Here is a 21,122-nt window from a genome sequence, read left to right as displayed (position 1 = left end):
CCCCCTCCTTTCCCCCACCAATTCCTGGTGAGTCCAGATCCAATCCTCTTGGATCTTAAAACAAGGAAAAATCAATCAGGTTCTTAAGAAGAAGGCTTTTAATTAAAGAAAGAAAGGTAAAAATCATCTCTGTAAAATTAGGATGGAAAATAACTTTACAGGGTAATCAGATTCATAGAGCCCATAGGAACCCCCTCTAGCCTTAGGTTCAAAGTTACAGCAAACAGAGGTAAATTCTCTTATCAAAAAGGAACATTTACAAGTTGAGAAAACAAAGATAAAACTAACCCACCTTGCCTGGCTGTTACTTACAAGTTTGAAATATGAGAGACTGGTTCAGAAAGATTTGGAGAGCATGGATTGATGTCTGGTCCCTCTTAGTCCCAAGAATGAACAACCCCAAAAACAAAGAGCACACAAACAAAGACTTCCCCCCACCAAGATTTGAAAGTATCTTGTCCCCTTATTGGTCCTTTAGGTCAAGTGTCAGCCAGGTTACCTGAGCTTCTTAACCCTTTACAGGTAAAAGGATTTTGGTGTCTCTGGCCAGGAGGGATTTTATAGTATTGTACACAGGAGGGCTGTTCCCTTCCCTTTATAGTTATGACACAGCCCATTTGTAGGATTATATGATTTCTCGGATTTCTCTTAAGCCACTTAATATAATAGGGTTTCCCAAAAATACTGGAGGAAGTTGCTCTGTCAGAGTTTCTGTTACAGAACGGCAGCAGGTTTAGTAGCAATCCCTTTTGGCTGATAATGTATTAAATATTTTTTCCTTTCTGTGCTAGAGTGCATATACACCATCATTTTATAAACCTCTTTGCTTCTGGTTCATACCTAGCGCCTAATCCTACAAACACAGATATATATGTAAATAATTCTAATTACGAGTAGTCCTAGACTTCAACTGGGATAATCACACATGTAAAGTTGCCCACATGTATATCTGTTTGCAGGATTGAGCCCTTAATCTGTCTTCACGTTAGGCTTCAGAAAAAAATGTTATCCTGTTTCCTCAACTTATGCATGATTTTTGTAACAATAAGGGATAGTAATTTCTGGAAGGAGAGAAGCAGTCCACCACGACTGCCCTCTAAACATGTTAGCATAGCATTGCAGAGGGTTCAGAGAGAGAGAGATTCAGAGGGTTAGCCTTGACAACATAAAAGAAAAAGGACGTCATTTGTGGTAGTGGAATTAATTTTTAATTTTCTCCTCTAAAAGCAGATAAGCGACCTTCCTAGTATTACTATCAGCTTTTTGGTCTGGAAAATGCATTATGACACATACTTCATAAGAGGATTGCAGTCAGACATAGAACTATAGCATTATTGGTAATATTTACTGGTGCTTGTTCAGTTTTGTTTTTTTTAAATAAATCACTTCTGTCTGAAAATGTACTTAATGCTACATGTAACACTTATGTTCCCTATAAATGAAAAAAGGAGAAAAATTAATTCAATTTTCCCAGTTTGTTTACTTTATGCATTCGATAGTATTTCCCCTATTGGTATGATTTTACACAGCAACTGGAGAAACCTTTTAAAAATATAAAATGACTGTAAAACCACTAAAATTTGCAGGGGGACACTGGAACAAGCGTTATATCAGCAACTCATTTTTAAAAACTGAGTGGATTTCAGGTTGATTACGTCCCTCAGCAGTAGTAGGCTCAGCAGTGTTTACCCCAGGGTTTTGGAGAGAACAAAGATAAACGTCAAGAAAACAAGCAATGCTCCATTCTGGAAAAAAAAAAAAACGTATGTACATGATTATAGAGTTTGTAAGATGCAATAGTTTAATACAGTGGTTTTCAACCTGTGGTCCGCAGACCCCTGAGGTTTCACAGACTATGTCTAAGATTTCCAAAGGGGTCCACACCTTCATTCAAAAATTTGAAGGGGGTCTGCAAATGAAAAAAAGGCTGAAAACCGCTGGTTTAATACATTGGAACTAATGGCATAGGCATTCTGCATGGCTAGTATGAAGATACGTCCCATGAAACCGCAATGCCCAAGGTCAACGTGAAAAAGGGAATAGCAGAATTTTCACACTTTTTTGCCCGTTTTATGATACAATTGTACATCTTACAAGGTATGAGGGCTCTACAGTATGTAGAGCATGAGTTCAGGGCCATGCTACAGATTTTTAATGCTAAGATGCAAATTTATTTTTGTTGTGAATATGCAACCAAATACGTGAATTTATTTCACTCAGGAAAATACCGTATATACTCTATCATAACCCCCCCAGATGGATAAGTACAAATGGAAAACAAATTATAACCCGTTCATAAGCTGACCCTATAATTCAGGGGTCAGCAAACTTTGGCTCCCAGGCCATCAGGATAAGCCATTGGGGAGCCGAGATGGTTTGTTTACCTCGAGCGCAGGCACGGAGGTAAACCTAAGTAAACAAAGTGTGTCAGCGCGCCAGCTACTTACCCTGATGGGCCAGGACAGCACAGGTGGGGAAAGTTTTTTGGGATAAGCTGGGAGTCAGGGGAGTAACCCCTGTAACCACCCCCCACATGACCCCACCCTTAGCCCAGGACCATAACACTCTCCCCATTCTATCCCTTCCCACCTTATCTGGGGAGGGACAGGGGAGGATGTCTCTGTTCTGGCCTCAGGCGGGCCGGGCCGGGCAGCGCGGCTGCAACCTGCCAGCCCCGGAGCTTCAGCTGCTTTGGAGGCTGGGGGGAGAGCAGCGTGGCCAGAAGCGGAGAGACTCTGGCCCCGCCTCTTTCCTTCTGTCTCTGCTGGCTGTGCTGCCTCTCCTTGCGCCCTCTGTTGGGGGGGAGGGGCTGTGTCCCATCTCTACCTCTCTATACTCGTTCATAAGCCGACCCCCTTCTCCTGTGCTTCCCTTTTTTACTAAAAAAATTTGGCTTATGAACGAGTATATACGGTAGTTGTCTTCTGTGCAATTTAAAAAAAAAACCCAATTACTATGTTTAGTATTATCTAAAATTAAGTCTGTGATTTAAGGCATGCAAACCCTTAGAGTTGGTGTGAAATGGTTAATTCATAAATTGTTCATCAAGATTTGGCTTTAATAAAACTGAATCCTAGAAATATGAAAAGTGATCTTTACCATTACTCTCCTGCTGTAACAGAGATCACAACCAAGGATTGGGTCAAAGACCTGCACAGTTTGCTGGATTAACAAATTGGGTAAAATGCATTTGAGATCACATGAGCAATGAATTAACAAATAGGTCAGAGGAACAGTACACATTATCTACCCCCAAGAAACCAAGTAACTCCCTCCAAAAACCTCAAAACACTTACTCCGATCAGGAGAGTTTAGAAGTGCTGCAGAAGATGACAAACGTTTGTTGATGACAGCTTCTGTTTGTTTGAGGTTTGCTGTAGATGTGGAACGTTTGTTGGCTGCAGAAAGAAACGTTTATTTTAGCATTTATCTTCAGTCAGAAAAAGTGTCCTTTAACGTATTTCTCTGGGGCTAAATTTGGAAGTGCAAGCATTACTTCCCAAAAGCCATTTCCAATTCTGCTCCCATTCTTTTACACAGTACTTCCCACTCAAGGATCTCAAAGCACTTCACAAACAATTCATAAATCAAAAACCCCTTTGAGGAAGGTAAGTATTTCCTGGTAGTGCACGCTAAAAGTAGCACAAACAAGCATGATAAAACCCTAAAATTCTGCACATTATGTTGCATGCATATCAAATGTTAATGGCAAAGCTGGTTAACTTATTAGCAAATAAAGCCATACTAAAGGGAAAATAGGGATACTAACCTTAGAAGGAGCTTCTTTTCCCTTTTCAAAAGGCTCACCCAACATGCTATGGCAGTTTCCTCTAGAAGCAGCCAATATATGAGAATTTGACTGGATTGGCCTGCATGTATGTACGTATGTGAGTGAACAAACCCCAGAACTGCTACATTGCTACCCTCTCTGATACACCAAGAAACTGCTTTAAGGAGGTGCGAAAGGACAGCAAAGTAAGAGCAGATTTAGAAGTTTCCTTTTTTACGACATTCCATTCCCACAGCACGATTTGAAAGATCTACTGCATAGCACCTGAATAGTAAATGCCAGAAATGAAGATTTAAGTTTGGGATACTTTTTCTAAGGCAGACACAAAGGTTATTTTATAAGGGAGGATGGCAGAGAACTGGGATAGCTGCAACAGCTTTTGGAGTTTTTAGATGAACTTCAGGAATTTTCTAAGGGAAGTTACATCCACGAATAGTTATTTTCTATCCCTTCCTGGCTAATTCCCTTTCCTTATTATTTTTTTTTTTAAATATAGGATATGTGCTAGGAGTGGGATTTTCGCAATAGCCTGACTATTCACATGAACTTGTTATCAAAAAGTCAACTGACCCCAAGTATGAGTGATATACAACATTGTAAAACTAAACCTTATTAGGAACAAGGAGATACGCACGTGGTATTTGCATTTCCATTTGCAAGAAAGCTTTAAGTTACACCGACCGTTTAAAATTCTAATGAACCCTACTTAACCTTTCTGGCAGACACAATTTTAATGACTTGATAAGATGGCTTCAATTATTTAGTCTGGCCATTAGCAGGAAGAATTGCTTCTGAGGTCCTAGGGAATCATCTGAGAAAAATTTTCATTGTATCAAATCAATGGTTTCTTAATTATTGGTCTGACTTCGTTCTGTTTGTGTAGGATTTTCTTTGGAAAAAGAAAGTTATAAATCATTTATATACGAAAAATTGCAAGAATTGAGACAAGTGTGCAACATAATGCCAGGGTATTTTTTCAATGTGCACACAGGGCCTACACAGGTACTAGAGAGTGTGGCATCAAACTTCATGTCTGATGACCATCATATTCTCTAATGGCATGCACCTTTGTCTCTCAGGCACTTCATCATCTGGTTTTGTGATAGGGAACTGTTCTCAATTGCTGGGATTTTGCTGTCAAGGACTCTATGTATTTTATTATGCAATGTTGCCATTTCTCCCAGGCTTCCTGACAGCAGAATCTAACCCTACACCAAGTGGAAAGCTCTATAAACCGGCATTTCTCCCGCACCCAAACTCTCTCCCAGAGCATGCCCCTCCACCCCCCCCAAACTCCCTGCCTCTTAGTTAACGAGCATTTTTCATTTACCGGCACCCCCCAGTCCCTGAACATGCCAGATAAAACAGCTTTACTGTAAAATGCTTGATTGTGGGGTGGGTTTTTTTTGTTTGTTTTTAATTAATTTCAAACCACCGATGGGGAGTAATCCTGAATCATGTCCATTATCTCAATGTACAATATTTTCTGTATATAGGATTTGATTTTCTGGATGTTCTTGAAATGTCTGATTATGTATGGTTAACTTTTCAGTACACTTGTGAATCTACTGCTATCTCAGCCAGAGATTTACCCTGATTGATCAAGAGTTGTAAATATTTATATTTACATGAAACCGGTTCTGATCATGACAGAATGTGCCTGGAAAGAAAGATTGTTGGGCTACATTTTCTTGGATCATGAATTACTAAACACGGAAGGCTTTTCTGCAGTATCTGGAATAACTTTGGTCTCCCAGCATATTTAAAAGCTGACCAACCTATCTCTGAATATGCCACATGAACAGACAGTCAGAAGAGAATATTGCAAATATTATATAACTCTCTTCTAATGATGTTGTTAGAGAAATTGAAACATTATCAATCAATAATGTGATAATACTATAGCAACAACAACGTTAGATATTGGGAAACAACTGGAATTAATACATATACCTCAGGATCACATGTTTAATAGAGGTGAACCAATCCAATCAAACTGGTTAATTTTGGAGAAAACTTCCAATCCATGCTGAGGGGAGCAGGAGAAGAGGGAAAAAATGTGCTATAGCTGCCAGAATAAGCTGTGGCAGTTAAATCATGCTCAGTTAAACTTTCATTGAGTTTTCAAGTCTCATATTGTCAGCATTATGAGACAGCTGGACTAGATTAGTATAGCTATGAGCATGCACAGATTTTTCAGTGCTCATTCACTTAGCTGGATCTCAGCTGACAGGGCTGTCGTTTTAGCCCTCAGTTAAAAAAATTAAATATCCCTGATTACACGTGGCCAGGTCTATACCAAACCTTTGCCAGCATAGCTATGTCGCTCAAGGGCATGAAGATGCATGATCCCTGATGGATGTAGATGTGCCTGCAAGAGTGTCTAGTGTAGATGTAGTTCTACCAGGCAATTATTTTGCTGGAATAAACTATACCAGCAAAAACAAGTTTGGCTGGTGTAAACGGTGTCCACACTGAAAGTGTTTTTGCCAGTATAATATACCACCAAAGCCCTTCAAGTGTAGGTCTGGCCTTAGAAACCATGTGAATTACTTATAAATTAGTCTATGAGTGTGTCTCAACCTCTTCCACGGAAGGTGCTAGAAAGTCAATGGAAAGTGAATTTTAACGTTTGGAATCACTATCACTCATTGGAATAACTGTCGCTCATTATTTTTGCAAACTCCTCCCACAGAAATTAAATGTAGTTAAAGGAAAAGGCTGCCCTATATATTTGTTTGTACTATATCATGAAAATGTACCATGTGTGAAATGTACCAAATTGGTGCACTGGAGAGTTTCTCCAGCTATTGTTTAAACTGTTTGCAAAGGAAATCATTGTTTATAAAATTCTGGTTTACAGAGTACCATATTAATATACATTCAGCATATACCCAGAGCCAGAAAGATCTCCCAATTTTTCCCATGCTTTATATCCTCATCCTTGAGGCACTAAACTGCAGATAATACCGTCTCAGACTTGATGATGATCTCGTCAATGGAAAGGCCCATCTTAATTGGCTGGGAGGGATTGTTAAATATATAGGGCATGCTCTCCACAGAGGACCCAGTGTGCTGCTTCTGCAGTGCTCTGAGCCCTGCTGGCCCAGATCCAGCAATAGAGCTATATCAAAGTAACTCCCCTGAACTCCAATCAGTGAAAGTGAGAATTCCAGTTCAAAAGGTTAGTGGTTAGTGTAAAGTAATAGCAAAAGGCCATTTTTGAAATCAATACTACCAGCTCCACCTTCATCTGCAGCCTGTGGCTCTGTAGAAGAACAAGGTTTGTAAGATAAATCACAAGGCTGGACACTACTCAATATAACAGAGACACGGGGAAAGTGGAAATAATACTTATAATTATTTATTTCAACGAACACTTTATAGGACTTAAGCTCTAGATAGAGCCTGATAGCCATCACCACAATTAGTTTCACCTTGAGCATTTCTGAAACAATTCCAGCACTAGAGCAGAAAACAAAAGTGAGCTCAGGTATGTTTTTTATTTCTGCACAGTTACTTTCAAAATTCCCATTGACTCGCATGTATCTCTGTCCTTACAACCTCCCTCTCTTCAACTGGAAATTGAGACATTATTATTAATAACTCACTACACCAAATTTGATTTTCCCTTAAAATATTTTTATTGCTCAGGAAAGTCAGGGCCTGATCATGATTAGTGCCATGCACTGTGAAGACAACCTTTCAGTTCCCACTATTTTCAATCCATTTCAGTCATAGATGCCAAGGCCAGAAGGGACCACTGTGATCATTTAGTCTGACATCCTCCATAACACTGGCCATAGGACTGCCCCAAAATAATTCCTAGAGCAGCTCTTTCAGACAAACATCCAATCCTGAATTAAAAACACTGAGTGATGAAGTACTGACCACAACCCTTGGTAAATTATTTCAATGGTTAACCACCCTCACTGTAAAATGTATGCCTTATTTTCAGTCTGAATTTGTCTAGACTTAACTTCCAGCCATTGAATCGTGTTGCTAGATTGAAGAGCCCATTATCAAATATTTGATTCCCATGTAGAACTTAGACCAATCAAGTCAACCTTTAGCCTCTCTTTATTAAGCAAAATAGACCAAGCTCCTTGAGTCTATCACTATATGGTTTGTTTTCTAATCCTTGAATCATTCTCGTGGGTCTTCTCTGAACCCTCTCTAATTTATCAATATCCTCCTTGAATTGTGGGTCCCAGAAGTGGACACAGTATTCCAGCAAAGGTAGCCAAATACAGAGGTACAATAACCTCTGTACACCTACTCAAGATTCCTGTTTACGCATCCCAGGATCACATTAGCTCTTTAGCACACATCACCACACTGAGTCAACACAGCCTTGTCGCTAAAAGTCAGCGTGTATAAACTCTCTCTATATTTTGTCAGCACTTTTGCTGATGAAATACTTCTAGCGCCATGAGCGGCATTAGCTTTGTCGTCAGGAGAGCGCTCCTGCCTACAAAGCCGCATTCACACTGCCATTTGCGTTGGCAAAACTTTTGTCTTTTGCACGGGGGGAAGTAGAGGGGGACTTTTTTAAGTACCTGTGAAAGACAAAAGTTTTGTCAACAACATTTCAGTGTAGACAAGCCCTGTGTCCTTCCGCTTCCCTTATCAATTTTCTAAAATTCCTAACTTCTGATTTATATGCATTACTATCAATTTTACCTTTCTTCCATTTGTTAAATATTATTCTTTTTTTTTTTAAATAGCTGTCTTCACTTCTCTTCTAAAGCAGATTGGTTAACCAGTACAGCCATCTTCCTCAATTATGGGATTGTGGCTTTTTGTGTTCTTAAATGATTCCCCGTTATCATTCAGTTTCCAGACCAAAGACTTCGTCCCAGCTGATCTGGCTCATAATTATTTTAAAGCTTTGTGAAACTTGCCCTAATAAGGGACTAAGTATACATACTACTGGTCTGGACTTAATTTTGCTTGTATATTATAAATGTGATCTAGTCATGAACACTTGTACCTAAACTGCCATTAATTTTTAGTTCTATGATCAGTTCATCTTTATCTGCTAGGACAAGGTCTAAAAGAATTCCCCTGTGTTGGTCACAACATTTTTTGAGTTAGGAAATTTTCAACTATAATGTTTAGAAATTCCAAACATGTTTTAATGCTGTCTGCATGAGACCATCAGCATGTGTCATTCAAACTCAAGTCCCCCATGATCATGCAGTTTTTTTCCTATAAATTATAGATAAGTGATTAAGTAGGCAGGTCATCCTGTTCTACTATTCTAATGTTGGGCTTCTGATCAGCAGAAATTGCTAATTACGTCAAGTTACATTATGGTTTAATAAGACCAAGTACATTTAAAATGTGTAACCTCAGGTGGGATTCAACACGGACTCCAGAGCTGAAAAGTTTGAGCATTAACCCGTGTCATCTTACCCATTTAACCTCTATTTAAAACATGGAGCATCATCAATTAGTATTCAAAGCAAGTCTATTAAAGGATGCATTTTCAAGGCATTTTACATGTCATAGCTGCATATTCATTATATTAAACAATAACGGTATTAAATAGAAATCATTAAAACAGAATTATAAATACTATTTTTGAATTAATCTTCAAGGCATCTTAATTATAAATGAGACAACACTATAAATCAACATAATGCACTAAATTTTAGCTACCCTTACCAGTCTTGCTGTCTGAATTTGAAGTTACAGACCCTCCCCATGACCATCTCTTTTGTCGTGTTTCCAGCCGTTGGCTCCGCTCCAAGGTACGATGCACAACTGCTTCATATCGCTCCTATTTCAAAATTATATCTCTATAAGGCTACGTAAACCATTATTAAGCACAACTATGTTCAACACAAAACAATCTTTCTTCCCCAAAGAGCTCGAAATCAAAAACATCTGTTTTACTTGCACCATGTGACCATAACTAATTCTAAAACAAATTTAATGTGCAAAAAGGCTGAAGACACCAATTAATCACTTTAATATAATGCACAAATATTCCTCTAATATTTCACACAGAGATGTGCTACACTTAAGTGAAATTAGACTTTTAGGGTTAACACATTCAAAGTGCATTTGATCAAGAATCTGCTGTAGCGACTATGTATCAGTTCAGTTATATTATACAGAACACCACCACTTATCCACAGGTGTCTTGATTATCAGAGACTTATAAATAAGGTGGGAGGAAGGATTATAAAATCTCAAGTGTTTAAATTGTCAATTCTAGTTTTCCAACAAAGCAACCATTAGGGTATGAAACTTCAGAATTCTCCTGAAATAAATTGCAACTGTTTTCAAGTGTTCATATATTAAACAATCTTAAAAATATTTGAAGTAAACTAGTAGAAGTCAGGAAACCATGTTAGTTTACTAAAAACACAGCAAAACTTGTCTACAAAATGAAAGTTAAAATGTCCGGGATATTTTCACACTCTATGTTAAAAATTATTAAAGAACAAACTAAGATAACTAGCTAATGTTCCCTTTGGTACAGGGAGAGCTAGGACCAACTGGAATTAACTGTGAGACTAAATAATGGATCACCATTGAAAAAGGTAACGTGTGTGCTTTGAATACTGGAGTAGGAATTCCAACAACTTTCAAAACAACTGATCAATGTACTTTATACTATCCTTAACTAATCTATTTCACAATAAGGATATAATTTAGACAATTTTCACAATGTTACATAATAGCCATGAACAGTACCTTTTCCGCCTCTATTTTTTGTTTTCTTTTTTCTTCTACTGCAGCTCTTCTCTGTTCTTCTTTCTGTTTCTGTTCTTTCAATTTTCTCTGCTTTTCTTCCATCTGTTTTTCATACTGGAGTTTTGCTTTTTTTTCCTTTTCAAATATCTGTGTTTCTTTGGCAGCTATTCATGTTAAAAAAATTTAAATAAGTAAACTTAAATCAAACTTTAAAAAGTATTCACAAATACTACAATTGACAAAGGTGAAAAGCATATTAGTCCACCTCTACACTACATAACACTCTAGCTGATCTAATTCAGATGTATAGTTAATCTTACATCTTAATCAAATAATGTTGCATGTGACCTAACCTTCCATTCCATTGTGTCCCCAGCTCTGGGAACAGACTGGAACTTTTTCTGAAGTATTACACTTTATGATCTGTATGTAAGTTCATAGAGAACATGCCTTATGCTATGCATGCTTTTGCGGTGCTGTCATAATGCATTTATCAGCATTGAATTTCAAAGTAATGCACATTGGAAAACAATCTCAACGACACACATAAAATTATGGGGTCTAAATTAGCTGTTACCACTCAAGAAAGAGATCTTGGAGTCACTGTGGATAGTTCTCTGAAAACATCCACTCAATGTGCAGCGGCAGTCAAAAAAGCAAACAGAATGTTGTGAATCATTAAGAAAAGGGTAGATAAGACAGAAAATATCATATTGCCTCTATATAAATCCATGGTATGGCCACATCTTGAATACTGCATTGTTGCCTCATCTCAAAAAAAGATATATTGGAATGGGAAAAGGTTCAGAAAAGAGCAACAAAAATTATTGGGGTACGGAACAGCTTCCATATGAGTAGAGATTAATAAGACTGGGACTTTTCAGATTGGAAAAGGGATGACTAAGAAGTGATATTATAGAGGTCTATAAAAATCATGACTGGTGTGGAGAAAGTAAATAAGGAACTGTTATTTACTCCTTCTCAAAACACCCAAACTGGGGGTCACCAAATGAAACTAATAGGCAGCAGGTTTAAAACAAATGGAAGTATTTCTTCACACAACGCACAGCAAACCTGTGGATCTCTTTGCCAGAGGATGTTGTAAAGGCCAAGACTATAACAGGGTTTATAAAAGAACTAGATACATTCATGGAGGATAAGTCCATCAATGGCTATTAGCCAGGATGGGCAGGGATGGTGTCCCTAGTCTCTGTTTGCCAGAAGCTGGGAATGAATGATTGTTCTGTTCATTCCCTCTGAGGCACCTGGCATTGGCCACTATCAAAAGACAGGATACTGGACTAGATGGACCTTTGCTCTGACCCAGTATGGCCGTTCTTATGTTCTTAATATTAAAGCCTCACTAGGAAGCTGGGCATCAGAGGAAAACTTAATATGGACTTCTGTGTCGCATTTCCCACCCATTTATTGCAATAATAAAAAAAATTCTAAATCACTGAATGAGAAAATGAGAAAACATGGCAGTTAACACATCAGAGTTCAGACTACATGTACTTTCTCAAAAGTTCAGAATCTTCCACAACATACTTCTGGAAATTACCGTACAGTTTAAAGGCAAGCCCACAAGTAATAAAAAAATGAGCCCAAAATTGAACACAATGGCAGAGAAGCCTGAGGCCAGCAGGAAGATGTTAACTACATGGATAAGTCACTGTACTAGTACGCAGACAGTCTCTGAGCTTTACCACACTTGTAGATGCATGGCCCACATTTATACAACTTTTCCTGGATGAGACCCTGGATTCTTATCTAAAATGAAGTGCAATATAAATTTATTTGATAAGGACTCAATCCAGGAGCCTTTTATTCTTTCTAGAATCTTAAACAAGAGATAATGTTGAAGGCAATCAAGCAGGTCAGATGGCCAAACGTTTTTGGATCATCAATAATATTGTCTGAATGGTATTCTATACACAATATAAACACAGAATATGTCAAGGGTCTTTTGTCTACCCTGATACTTTTCTCAAAATCTCACGCTCACCAATACCGCCGCATTGGTAGGTTGTAATAGTGGGGACTGGGTGCTTGCAAAGATTGGTCACTAACATTTTACCACTATGTAATCTACTCCAACAGGCTGGAAGTGGATGTTTAAGGAGAGCGCCAGTGTACACAAAGACAAGACGACTTTGGGAAAGAACTAATGTGTGGCATTGTATGTAACTTATACCACAAGCATTAATACATATTATTTTAACATATGATTAAACGTGAATATACCATTTTGCTTTTCCCGCTCTTCTCTTCGCTCCCGAGCTAGTCTTTGTCTTTCTTCTGTTCTCAGAGTGGAGCCATCTATCACTGTAAAAACAATGGGTTTGTAATTGTCAGTCATTTAGAACACAGATTTAAAAAGAAACAAGCTGTTTTAAATATAGATTGTTGAAATGATTATTGAACTCATTCACCACGGTATAATGTACTTTATGCAGGTTAGAAGAGTACTAACAAGCTTGTCCTCCGGTACAGGAAGCATGTACTCTGGAACTCTTCTCCCCCCCCGCCCCCCCAAATAACTAATCCAACAATTTTAAGAGGCCCAGCAAATACCAGACATAAGATTAAATGTCCCAGGACATGAAATTAATAGAAAGCCTAAACAAAGAGGTGGGCCCTGCATTATGCTCTAACCTCAGCCCATATTTCTGGCAGGTGTAAATTCCAGAGGTGAGAGGCTGTGACCAAGAATGACCTGTCTCTGGCTCCCACAAAGCTTACCACAAATACAATTAGCTGAAGTGCTACAATTATAAAAACCACGTGTTGTGAAGAGCCAAGGGGAGAATTGTCTTTCAGTTGAGTGGTCTTTCAGTTGAGTGGAGCCCAGACCATTTGGGTCTTTGTAGACGGTACCAGAACCCTTAATTGCACCTGGAAGCGAATTGGCAACAAGAGCAGAGTCTAGAGCACAAAAATTAATTTTCCCTATTCAGAGTGGGCAAGCTGCACTAACTGAATCCTGGGAAGAGCAAGAGTGGAAGCCTGAGTGATGTCCTAAAGTTACTGAGTTATCTAAAGGGAGAAAGCAAAGGCGCTTCAGAACAGTCCTATCCAACCCTGGCAACTCCCACTGGCGAGTCCATGCAACTTTCAAGATCAACAGTAGCCCGAGATTACACCTGGTTTAGTTGCAGTCTGTAGGTTTATTGCAGTTTGGACTGGAACAGGGCTAACACCACTTTGGTTTCTTCTTTCTTCTGCTATTGCTTGGGCTGCAGCAACTGTAAAAAAACGAAACAAAACAAAAACAAAAAACAGTTTAAAGAGACAATTACTACCAATACAATTGTCATCAACGGGCTCATTTATTTATTTTATTCCTGAAATCTCTGATCAGGTTTTCTTTCCCATCATTTTGCATGGATATCCTGTTCACTATGGTGTCATTCTACACTTAAACTAGTCACTCTTCTTCCCGCTAGAGTGAAGCGACTGTGAATGGGAAAGTAAATGCAAGGGGAGAAATATTCAAAGTTAAGGACAAACAAGCTATCCCCATATCTCCACACACAATTAAGAGGGAGAGACCCCTTTCATGAGTCATCTGTACAATACCCCCAATCTTCCCACCATGTAAACCCCTACAGCCAAAGTAATGAACATAGAGCTAGAAGACTGTTTGTCATCTTTTGGTTCCTAAAAGAACCCAATCTCGAGAACCACCACCAAGAAACTAGACACAAACATATAAGACTTTATATATATTAAAATGTTTTTTTTTAAAAATCTATGCCCATTTGTAGCAAAAGTTATCCTAGTCAAATGATTTAAAGTTTATAGTTAAGGATGGGTGATTATGAAATTTGGTACTTTTCCTGAAAGAAACAGCATTGTCAATGGTCTATGGCTTTCCTTTAATTGGGTAGTACAAAATGCAAAGGAAGGAAGGAAGAACACTTCTCTTCTCCATGACAACTAGTTCTGTCATGGTAATAATCCTTCCTAAGGCTGTGCCCAGGAACATTCACCTCGAAGTGTGTAATCCCACGTGATATCAATGATAAATGCTGATTACAATACTTATTCAGCAACTCTAAATTGACACCCACAGCTGTTGCCATGGCTTGAATACCTCACTGCAGCACCAAACAGCCTTCTTCAATCCTACCTATGCACTCTATTACATCTTTGAGGGTCTTTTAATATAAAAAAGCGATATCACATATTGCAATATGATATTCTGATCAGTTGGCAAAGTATAAAAATGGGTACGTTGCAATTTTACTAAGTACACTAAAGATTTAAAAATCAAAAAGGTAATTTTGTACATTGTGGCATTTGTCATGCAGAAAATATTAATCCAACTCAAAGAAATGAATAGAGAACACAATTTTTCCAACCACACAAGGGCTAACATGAGAAAGAGGCATAACACAACATAGGGTATAGCAGGAATATCTGAGTACAGGCACAGATGCAGCACTTACTGCACCAGCGAAAATGATCACAAAAGCCTTCAATGAATAGAAGACTAGAATATGGCCAATTTTACAACACAATTGAAGAATAAAATTGAAAAGCCTTTTAATAATGATACTAAGCTACATATCCTCATCTCTCACAGAGACAAAGAGGAGGGGGTATGACGATTTGTAAGAGGTAGATCAAGAGAATTCAGAATTAGTACAGGTGGGAAATGAACACTGCAGACCAAATCCAACCCTGGTACAAAAGGTTAAACATCCTACGACTTCAATCACGCCAAATTACGTACACCAAGACTGACATTTTTACTTCAAGACTCCAAAATATAATTTAAACAATCATTCTGCTGTGTTTTGTAACAGAATGCTTCTTGCGTGATGCGAGCTGTAATATAAACTGGAATAAAATTGAGGATGGAATTAACTATATGCAAATACTGCAGTACTTTTAATACTTAAAGTCATGACTTGTTGATTTACTATGCAAATGAAATTAACTTTTGCCTTTGGTTTCAAAACCTCATTAAAGATACATCTTAAATGTTTTAATGTTAAGTATTTTCCATAAAATCTATTCATATACTCAATTTAACTTTTATGAAGCTGAAATTAACATACGAGAAAAGCTGGTAAAAATAAGACTACGTAAGTATCACAAAGTCATTAGTTCTACCTTCTCCAGCATCTTTGCAATGGCATCTTTGCAAGTGAATTGTGTCAAAAATCTCTTGAGCTGGTATTTTTGTCTCTCTCCACATGAGACACAAGAAGTGCTGTTTTAACTTTTAAAGAGGAATATTTGGGGCCTACCCACAGTAATGCTACATTCATAAGTTTCCAATGTGCACATTTAAGATCCTATCCACTTCACCAATTTATTTGCATGAGCTTTTGGGGGGAATATGAGGAAACGTGGTTATTGATCACTGGTATTTTTGTGCATTTTCTTTTAGAGTCATTTCTTCTGGTTAAGTGGCCGGAGCCAGGCTGCTACATTTGGGAGACAGCTTGGTATGTATTTCTAAAGGTTTGACTAGGGCACACAGAACACAGCATAAGCACTTTTAGTCTTATATAAAAATCCAATTAAATGTATTCCCTAAATGGTTATTTTTAAATAAACACTTAATTGTTTAATGTAAAAATTAAATTATCCTAGTATTTTTCCATGACACCTATCACCAGTATTCTAAGCATATTTTAGCGATGGCAAACTACTACCCGAGATGATCCTCTCTTTTCCCCAGTATGAAAGGCATTTCAGGACAATACTCCCTAATAATGAAGGAACTAGAGACATTAATTCTTCTCTCTCACAAGTACAAATTCCTCTTAAGAAGAGTCTTGACAAGTTTTCCTTAGTGCTAAATAAACAAGCAGCTCCAAAACTCTATCAACACTCCCGAAGTATTTCTAAAATTTCAACTGAAGTCACTTGTTTTTAGAAATGTGTATTTTAGTTTAGTGCTGGTGAAGGTACCTGGGGAATAAAGCCCTCTATTCCACACAAATTTCCTTACACTGCCCCACCAGTGTGCCTCCTAATTATGATCTGGAGCCACCACTTCATACCCATTCAGCTCTGAAGCATCTCAGCAAAGTTGTCAACCACGCTGTCATTTAGTATCAGTGGAGTGGTAGGTTAGTCTCTGCGCAAAAGGGCCACTTTTCCCATTGGGAAGTGTGCAATAATCTAAACTATCCGAGATTATAAAAGCAAGGATTGGAGTATCAAGGTTTGCACCTGAACTGAACAGTGGCAAAAACGTCATCCCAGTCAATGCTGCTATGATTGTCTAACACAGGGGATCTCAAACTGGGGGTTGACTCTCTTTAGGGGGTTGTGAGGTTATTATGTGGGGGGCTTTAAGCTGTCAGCCTCCACCCCCAAACCTTGCTTCACCGCCAGCATTTATAACAGTGTTAAATATTAAAAAAATGGTTTTTAATTTGTAAGGGGGGGGTCATCACACTCAGACTCTTGCTTTGTGAGAGGGGTCACCAATACAAAAGTTTGAGAACCACTGGTCTAACAGAAGCTGTGGATTCAACATCACTTCCAGGTTAGAAGTTAGTTACAAATAGTGGGAAAACGTTCTCAATTAAAGGAGCATATATAATTGTTGCCTCATCTTCCAATTCCCTCCTCCATCCTACCAGCACAACTTCCTTCTTACTCAGATTACACACCAGCTGGCTAGCCCTCATGTGTGCTTCCCTCTCTACCAAACAATAAGTAAATCGTTTTCCAGCACTGGCTGGCCCAAGACAGAGAGAGAGGCAGGTGCTACCAAATCTGCTGCAATTACCAGAATTCCATGCTGCTTTACTAATCCACCTAGGAGTCCCATATAAACGCTGAACAATGAGGTGACAAGCTAGAACCCCACAAGAGAGTTTTCAGCACAGAAGGGTAATTGACCAAGCTATATTTGGGGAAAAAACCTCTCCAAAATATGAGTATGATGCCACAGAAGAGCACCCTGTCTACATTAACTACGGTTCTCAGGCAAATTGTTGCAACCATCTGCATGAAGTAGAACTGCAGCGGACTCTCTTCCAGTTGTTCCCAATTTCCTTCTTGGCTCTGCTTCAGCCCATCCAGTCTCTCTACTGCTGCCACATCCACTCTAGCGCCTTTCCCAAATTTAACACTGAGGCTTTGCCTCCAATACTGCATTTGGAACGTGTTCCAGTTTTTCTATATTCTGACATTAGACCAAGTGTCTTAATCAGATCTGATTTAGAGAGCACCGGGTTTTTCTAAGGTATTTGATATGATAATGTATAGAATAAATAAAATATAACAAAGCATTTTAAGAGGGCAACGTCTTCCTCTCCAAATCCACACATACCTCTTCTAAAGGATTGGGGAATATGTAAAATAAGTCATTAATAAAAAAAAAATTGCCAAAGTGAGAGGGGAAAGTTGTTTATTGCATTCTGTTTACAAACATATTTATCTATGCACCAACCTTCTGCTATAATTGAAGTTGCCCACAAAGAATACTCAGCCCTACAATCCCAACAGTTTCAACAGCAAATGGCCATGCACTATATAATATTTCTTCTTTATCTAAAAGCATAGTGTGAATTAAATGTTACAGGGAAGCAGGGAGAATTGGACAGGTTGACACTGTTCACTGTGCTTCTTTGTGAAAGAGTGATTCATCAAGAAACATTTGTACTCTACATGAGATTCTTCACTAGAACATACCAATATTAATGAAGATAAAACACTTGATCCAAAGAGGAAGCTGTGTGGGACAGCATCCATGGGTCAAAAACCACAGAAGCCTCTTGTTAGCTAGAAAGCTCCCACCAAAAGCCACTTTCACCTCCCCCTAAAACAAACAAACCAAATAGTCGCATTACATACTTTTAAACGTGTCTTTTTAAAACAAGATACCAGATTCCAACATTACTATCCTTGCACAACAAAGTTAAATTCAGTTGGGATATATCTTCATTACAACTATTTATGTCATTTACATACAAAAATAGGCAAACTCTAAAATGCCCTAGTTCATTAATTAGCGTGAAAACAGTTTATACACTAAAACCACGTTATTACATCATTTCAAATTGCTTTAAAAATAAAAGATGAAAAGTTACACCCTACAGTACAATAATTTTAAGGGCAATATACCCACAGAAGTGGATCAGACCCCTCAATACTTTGACACTGTAGGACACCAACTTAACAACAAGGGCAAGGAGGAGCAGAAAGTTAAACTGCAGAGGTTTAAACCTCAACTCTGAGTGTGGAATTATTTTTAATATTTTTGGTGGTTGTTGATAAGTGAATCTGAGTGCATACACACTTATAGATGTTTCAGGCTCCTAATTCTATTCTCTTTTCAACACTATTTCTTTTGCAGATTTCTCACAGTACGAGCTTGTCTTCAGCACAGCATGAGCTCAAGTTATTTACACTCAAATTAACTTGAGTTAGGCCAAGTGAGAGCAGTCACAATGCAAAACAACACCTGAGCCACACAGAACGACTGGATTAGCAGCAAAGAGTAGCCTGAATCCCAACTACATTACTAGCTCAAGTGTCAGCAGCACTCAACACACACACACACACACACACACCAAAAAGTCAGCTAGCTCCAGTTTAAAGCAGCACTTAACTCAAGCATGACATTTACACACAGCTGCAAGTCAGACTGGGGAAACACTCAAGTTATACCCCAAGCTAACAGTGCAGTGAAGACAAGCCCCATGATCAGGAACGCCGCCAGCTTTTTTGCCACCCTAGGTGGCGGAAGGTCCCGCCCCCAAAATGCCGTCCCCGACAGAGGCGGCGGAAGATTCAGACGCCGCCCCCAAATGTTAGCACCCTAGGCGACCACCTAGGTCGCCTAATGGGTTGCGCCGGCCCTGCTCATGATAACCTTCTGCCTCCCTTTCATATCTACTTTTCCTTTGTAACATCCATTTACATTTTTCTTGCCCATAGCATTATCTTCAGTACAGGGAAATGGGCTAGCTTCCTCGCTTCCCACCATCTCCCTTTCCATCATCTGTCTAGTTTCTCCTCTCTTGCTCTGATCATCTCCTTCTAAATGTTGTTTGCATGCTAGCTATTGTTTAATACATCAGAACTCAAACAAGCAGCCATCTGTACAACAGAGCCTAGCACTGCAAATCACAAGTGATTCAAGTCAAATTCTGTGAAAGCCGAACTTTGAGCTATCCTTAAAGAGAAAACAATGGCTCCATTATGTGATATAAGTGAAAACTAGTGCTAGTTCATTTTTAATCTTGATCCCATCTTCTCCTTCCTTATTAGGGTGACTACACTACTTGTTAATGTTATTTTTGCTTCTCAGCAAGTGAGAACGAGGTGCTACACAAGCCGTGCATCCAAGATGTACAAGAACAGGCCAGATCCCAACACTCTTCTCCATGCATGCAGTACCGATGGGCTCAAACCCAGTCATGCATCAGAACGTCCTCCATGCTGACCTGTTACTTTTTTTTATAGTTTAGATTGTCCTTTTGCAACACCAGAATAAAACATTTGCTTTTCATTGCCTTCTGCAGAAGAGAATGGTATGAAATTTAAAGAATTAAACTCCAACATTTATTAAAACTGAAAATCACTGCACCCTAAAATCTTTGTTAAGGTACAGTTTAGGTTGCAGGCACACCTTATTTCTAATACAGTTACACTTACAGACCCCAAACATGTAATAAAGAGATGGTCTCCACCCCAGAGAGTTTATAATCTGGATGTGTGAAAACACGACAGGAAAATGAAAACTAACAAGGAGAGTAAAGGCAGGAGAAGAGGACAAGGGAACACTTTAAAAAAGTATGTTTTGCATAATAAATCAAGGTCTCAGTTCACCTTGCCTAGCCATTGTCAAATGGAAGAGATGAGTCTTAAGGAGGAAAATGAAGGAGAATAAGGTGATGTCCGCCAGTTTGGTCAGAGGATTGATGATCAAGGCCTATCATATCTAGAATGTAATACGGACCAATAATCCGTAATTTAAGTCAAAGCATTACATTTCTTTCAAACAAACTTGAGAAAGCTAAGTGAAAGGTGAAAACTTTCAACTATAACAGGAAATCTGTTTAATTACTGGTACCTACAGAGATGTATATCTGTAGATTCCAACTCTTGGGTCTGATTCCAATGCAAAATAAGTCAGAGGTTCACACTGTTTTAAATTGCAGAGTCTCTGAGGCATCTTAGAGAACGCAGTTCTATGGCTACTGCAATACCTATGCATCCCCTTGAATTCCCAGGGCGGCTCATTTCAATAGCAAAAGGTGACACGCTCAAATTAAAGCCCAGTAAAAAGTACTAGGAGAAAAATATTTTCAAAGTTCTCTCCAAACTCTGAAGGAAAAAAGGTGGAAGAGCTGTAAACTAGAGATGGGGCATCTTCTAGGAATAACTACTAATGATAAACTAACTGCAAAGATAACTCTCTCTGTGGATCCCTCTCTTGGATACCAAGAGCTCAAAGAATATTTGAAAAATAAAATAGAAAACAGACACCATGCAAATAGAAGGTTAACTTGCTTTAAACAGAAAACAACAGATGTATGTATATCATAAGTTACACACATACATACCACATTGACATTTATTGTGGAAAATGAGGGTATTATTACAGGTATTTCCAATGCCAACTAAATGATTATAATTTTCAAAT

At 38.5% G+C, this 21,122-nt stretch overlaps 1 protein-coding gene across 6 annotated transcripts in view; it reads right to left on the bottom strand.

The window, feature by feature from the left end:
* Nucleotides 1–21,122, bottom strand: part of MAP7D3 (MAP7 domain containing 3) — a 58,325-nt gene that overhangs the window by 27,195 nt on the left and 10,008 nt on the right. For 4 of the 6 annotated variants that reach the window (XM_039488084.1, XM_039488090.1, XM_039488087.1 and 1 more), the window contains exons 2-7: nucleotides 13,642–13,743; nucleotides 12,743–12,823; nucleotides 10,499–10,662; nucleotides 9,461–9,575; nucleotides 7,029–7,058; nucleotides 3,297–3,398 (exon numbers count right to left, since the gene is read on the bottom strand). In XM_039488084.1, coding sequence (XP_039344018.1) covers nucleotides 3,297–3,398; nucleotides 7,029–7,058; nucleotides 9,461–9,575; nucleotides 10,499–10,662; nucleotides 12,743–12,823; nucleotides 13,642–13,743 — 594 coding nt within the window. The remainder of the gene's footprint in view (nucleotides 1–3,296; nucleotides 3,399–7,028; nucleotides 7,059–9,460; nucleotides 9,576–10,498; nucleotides 10,663–12,742; nucleotides 12,824–13,641; nucleotides 13,744–21,122) is intronic. The other 2 variants (XM_039488086.1, XM_039488088.1) reach the window with 2 other exon arrangements.

This window comes from Mauremys reevesii, linkage group 9, assembly GCF_016161935.1.
Source record: "Mauremys reevesii isolate NIE-2019 linkage group 9, ASM1616193v1, whole genome shotgun sequence".
NCBI classification, from domain to species: Eukaryota; Metazoa; Chordata; order Testudines; family Geoemydidae; genus Mauremys; species Mauremys reevesii.
Note: the sequence above shows the minus strand (reverse complement) of the source record. Positions and strands in the feature narration are given on the sequence as shown.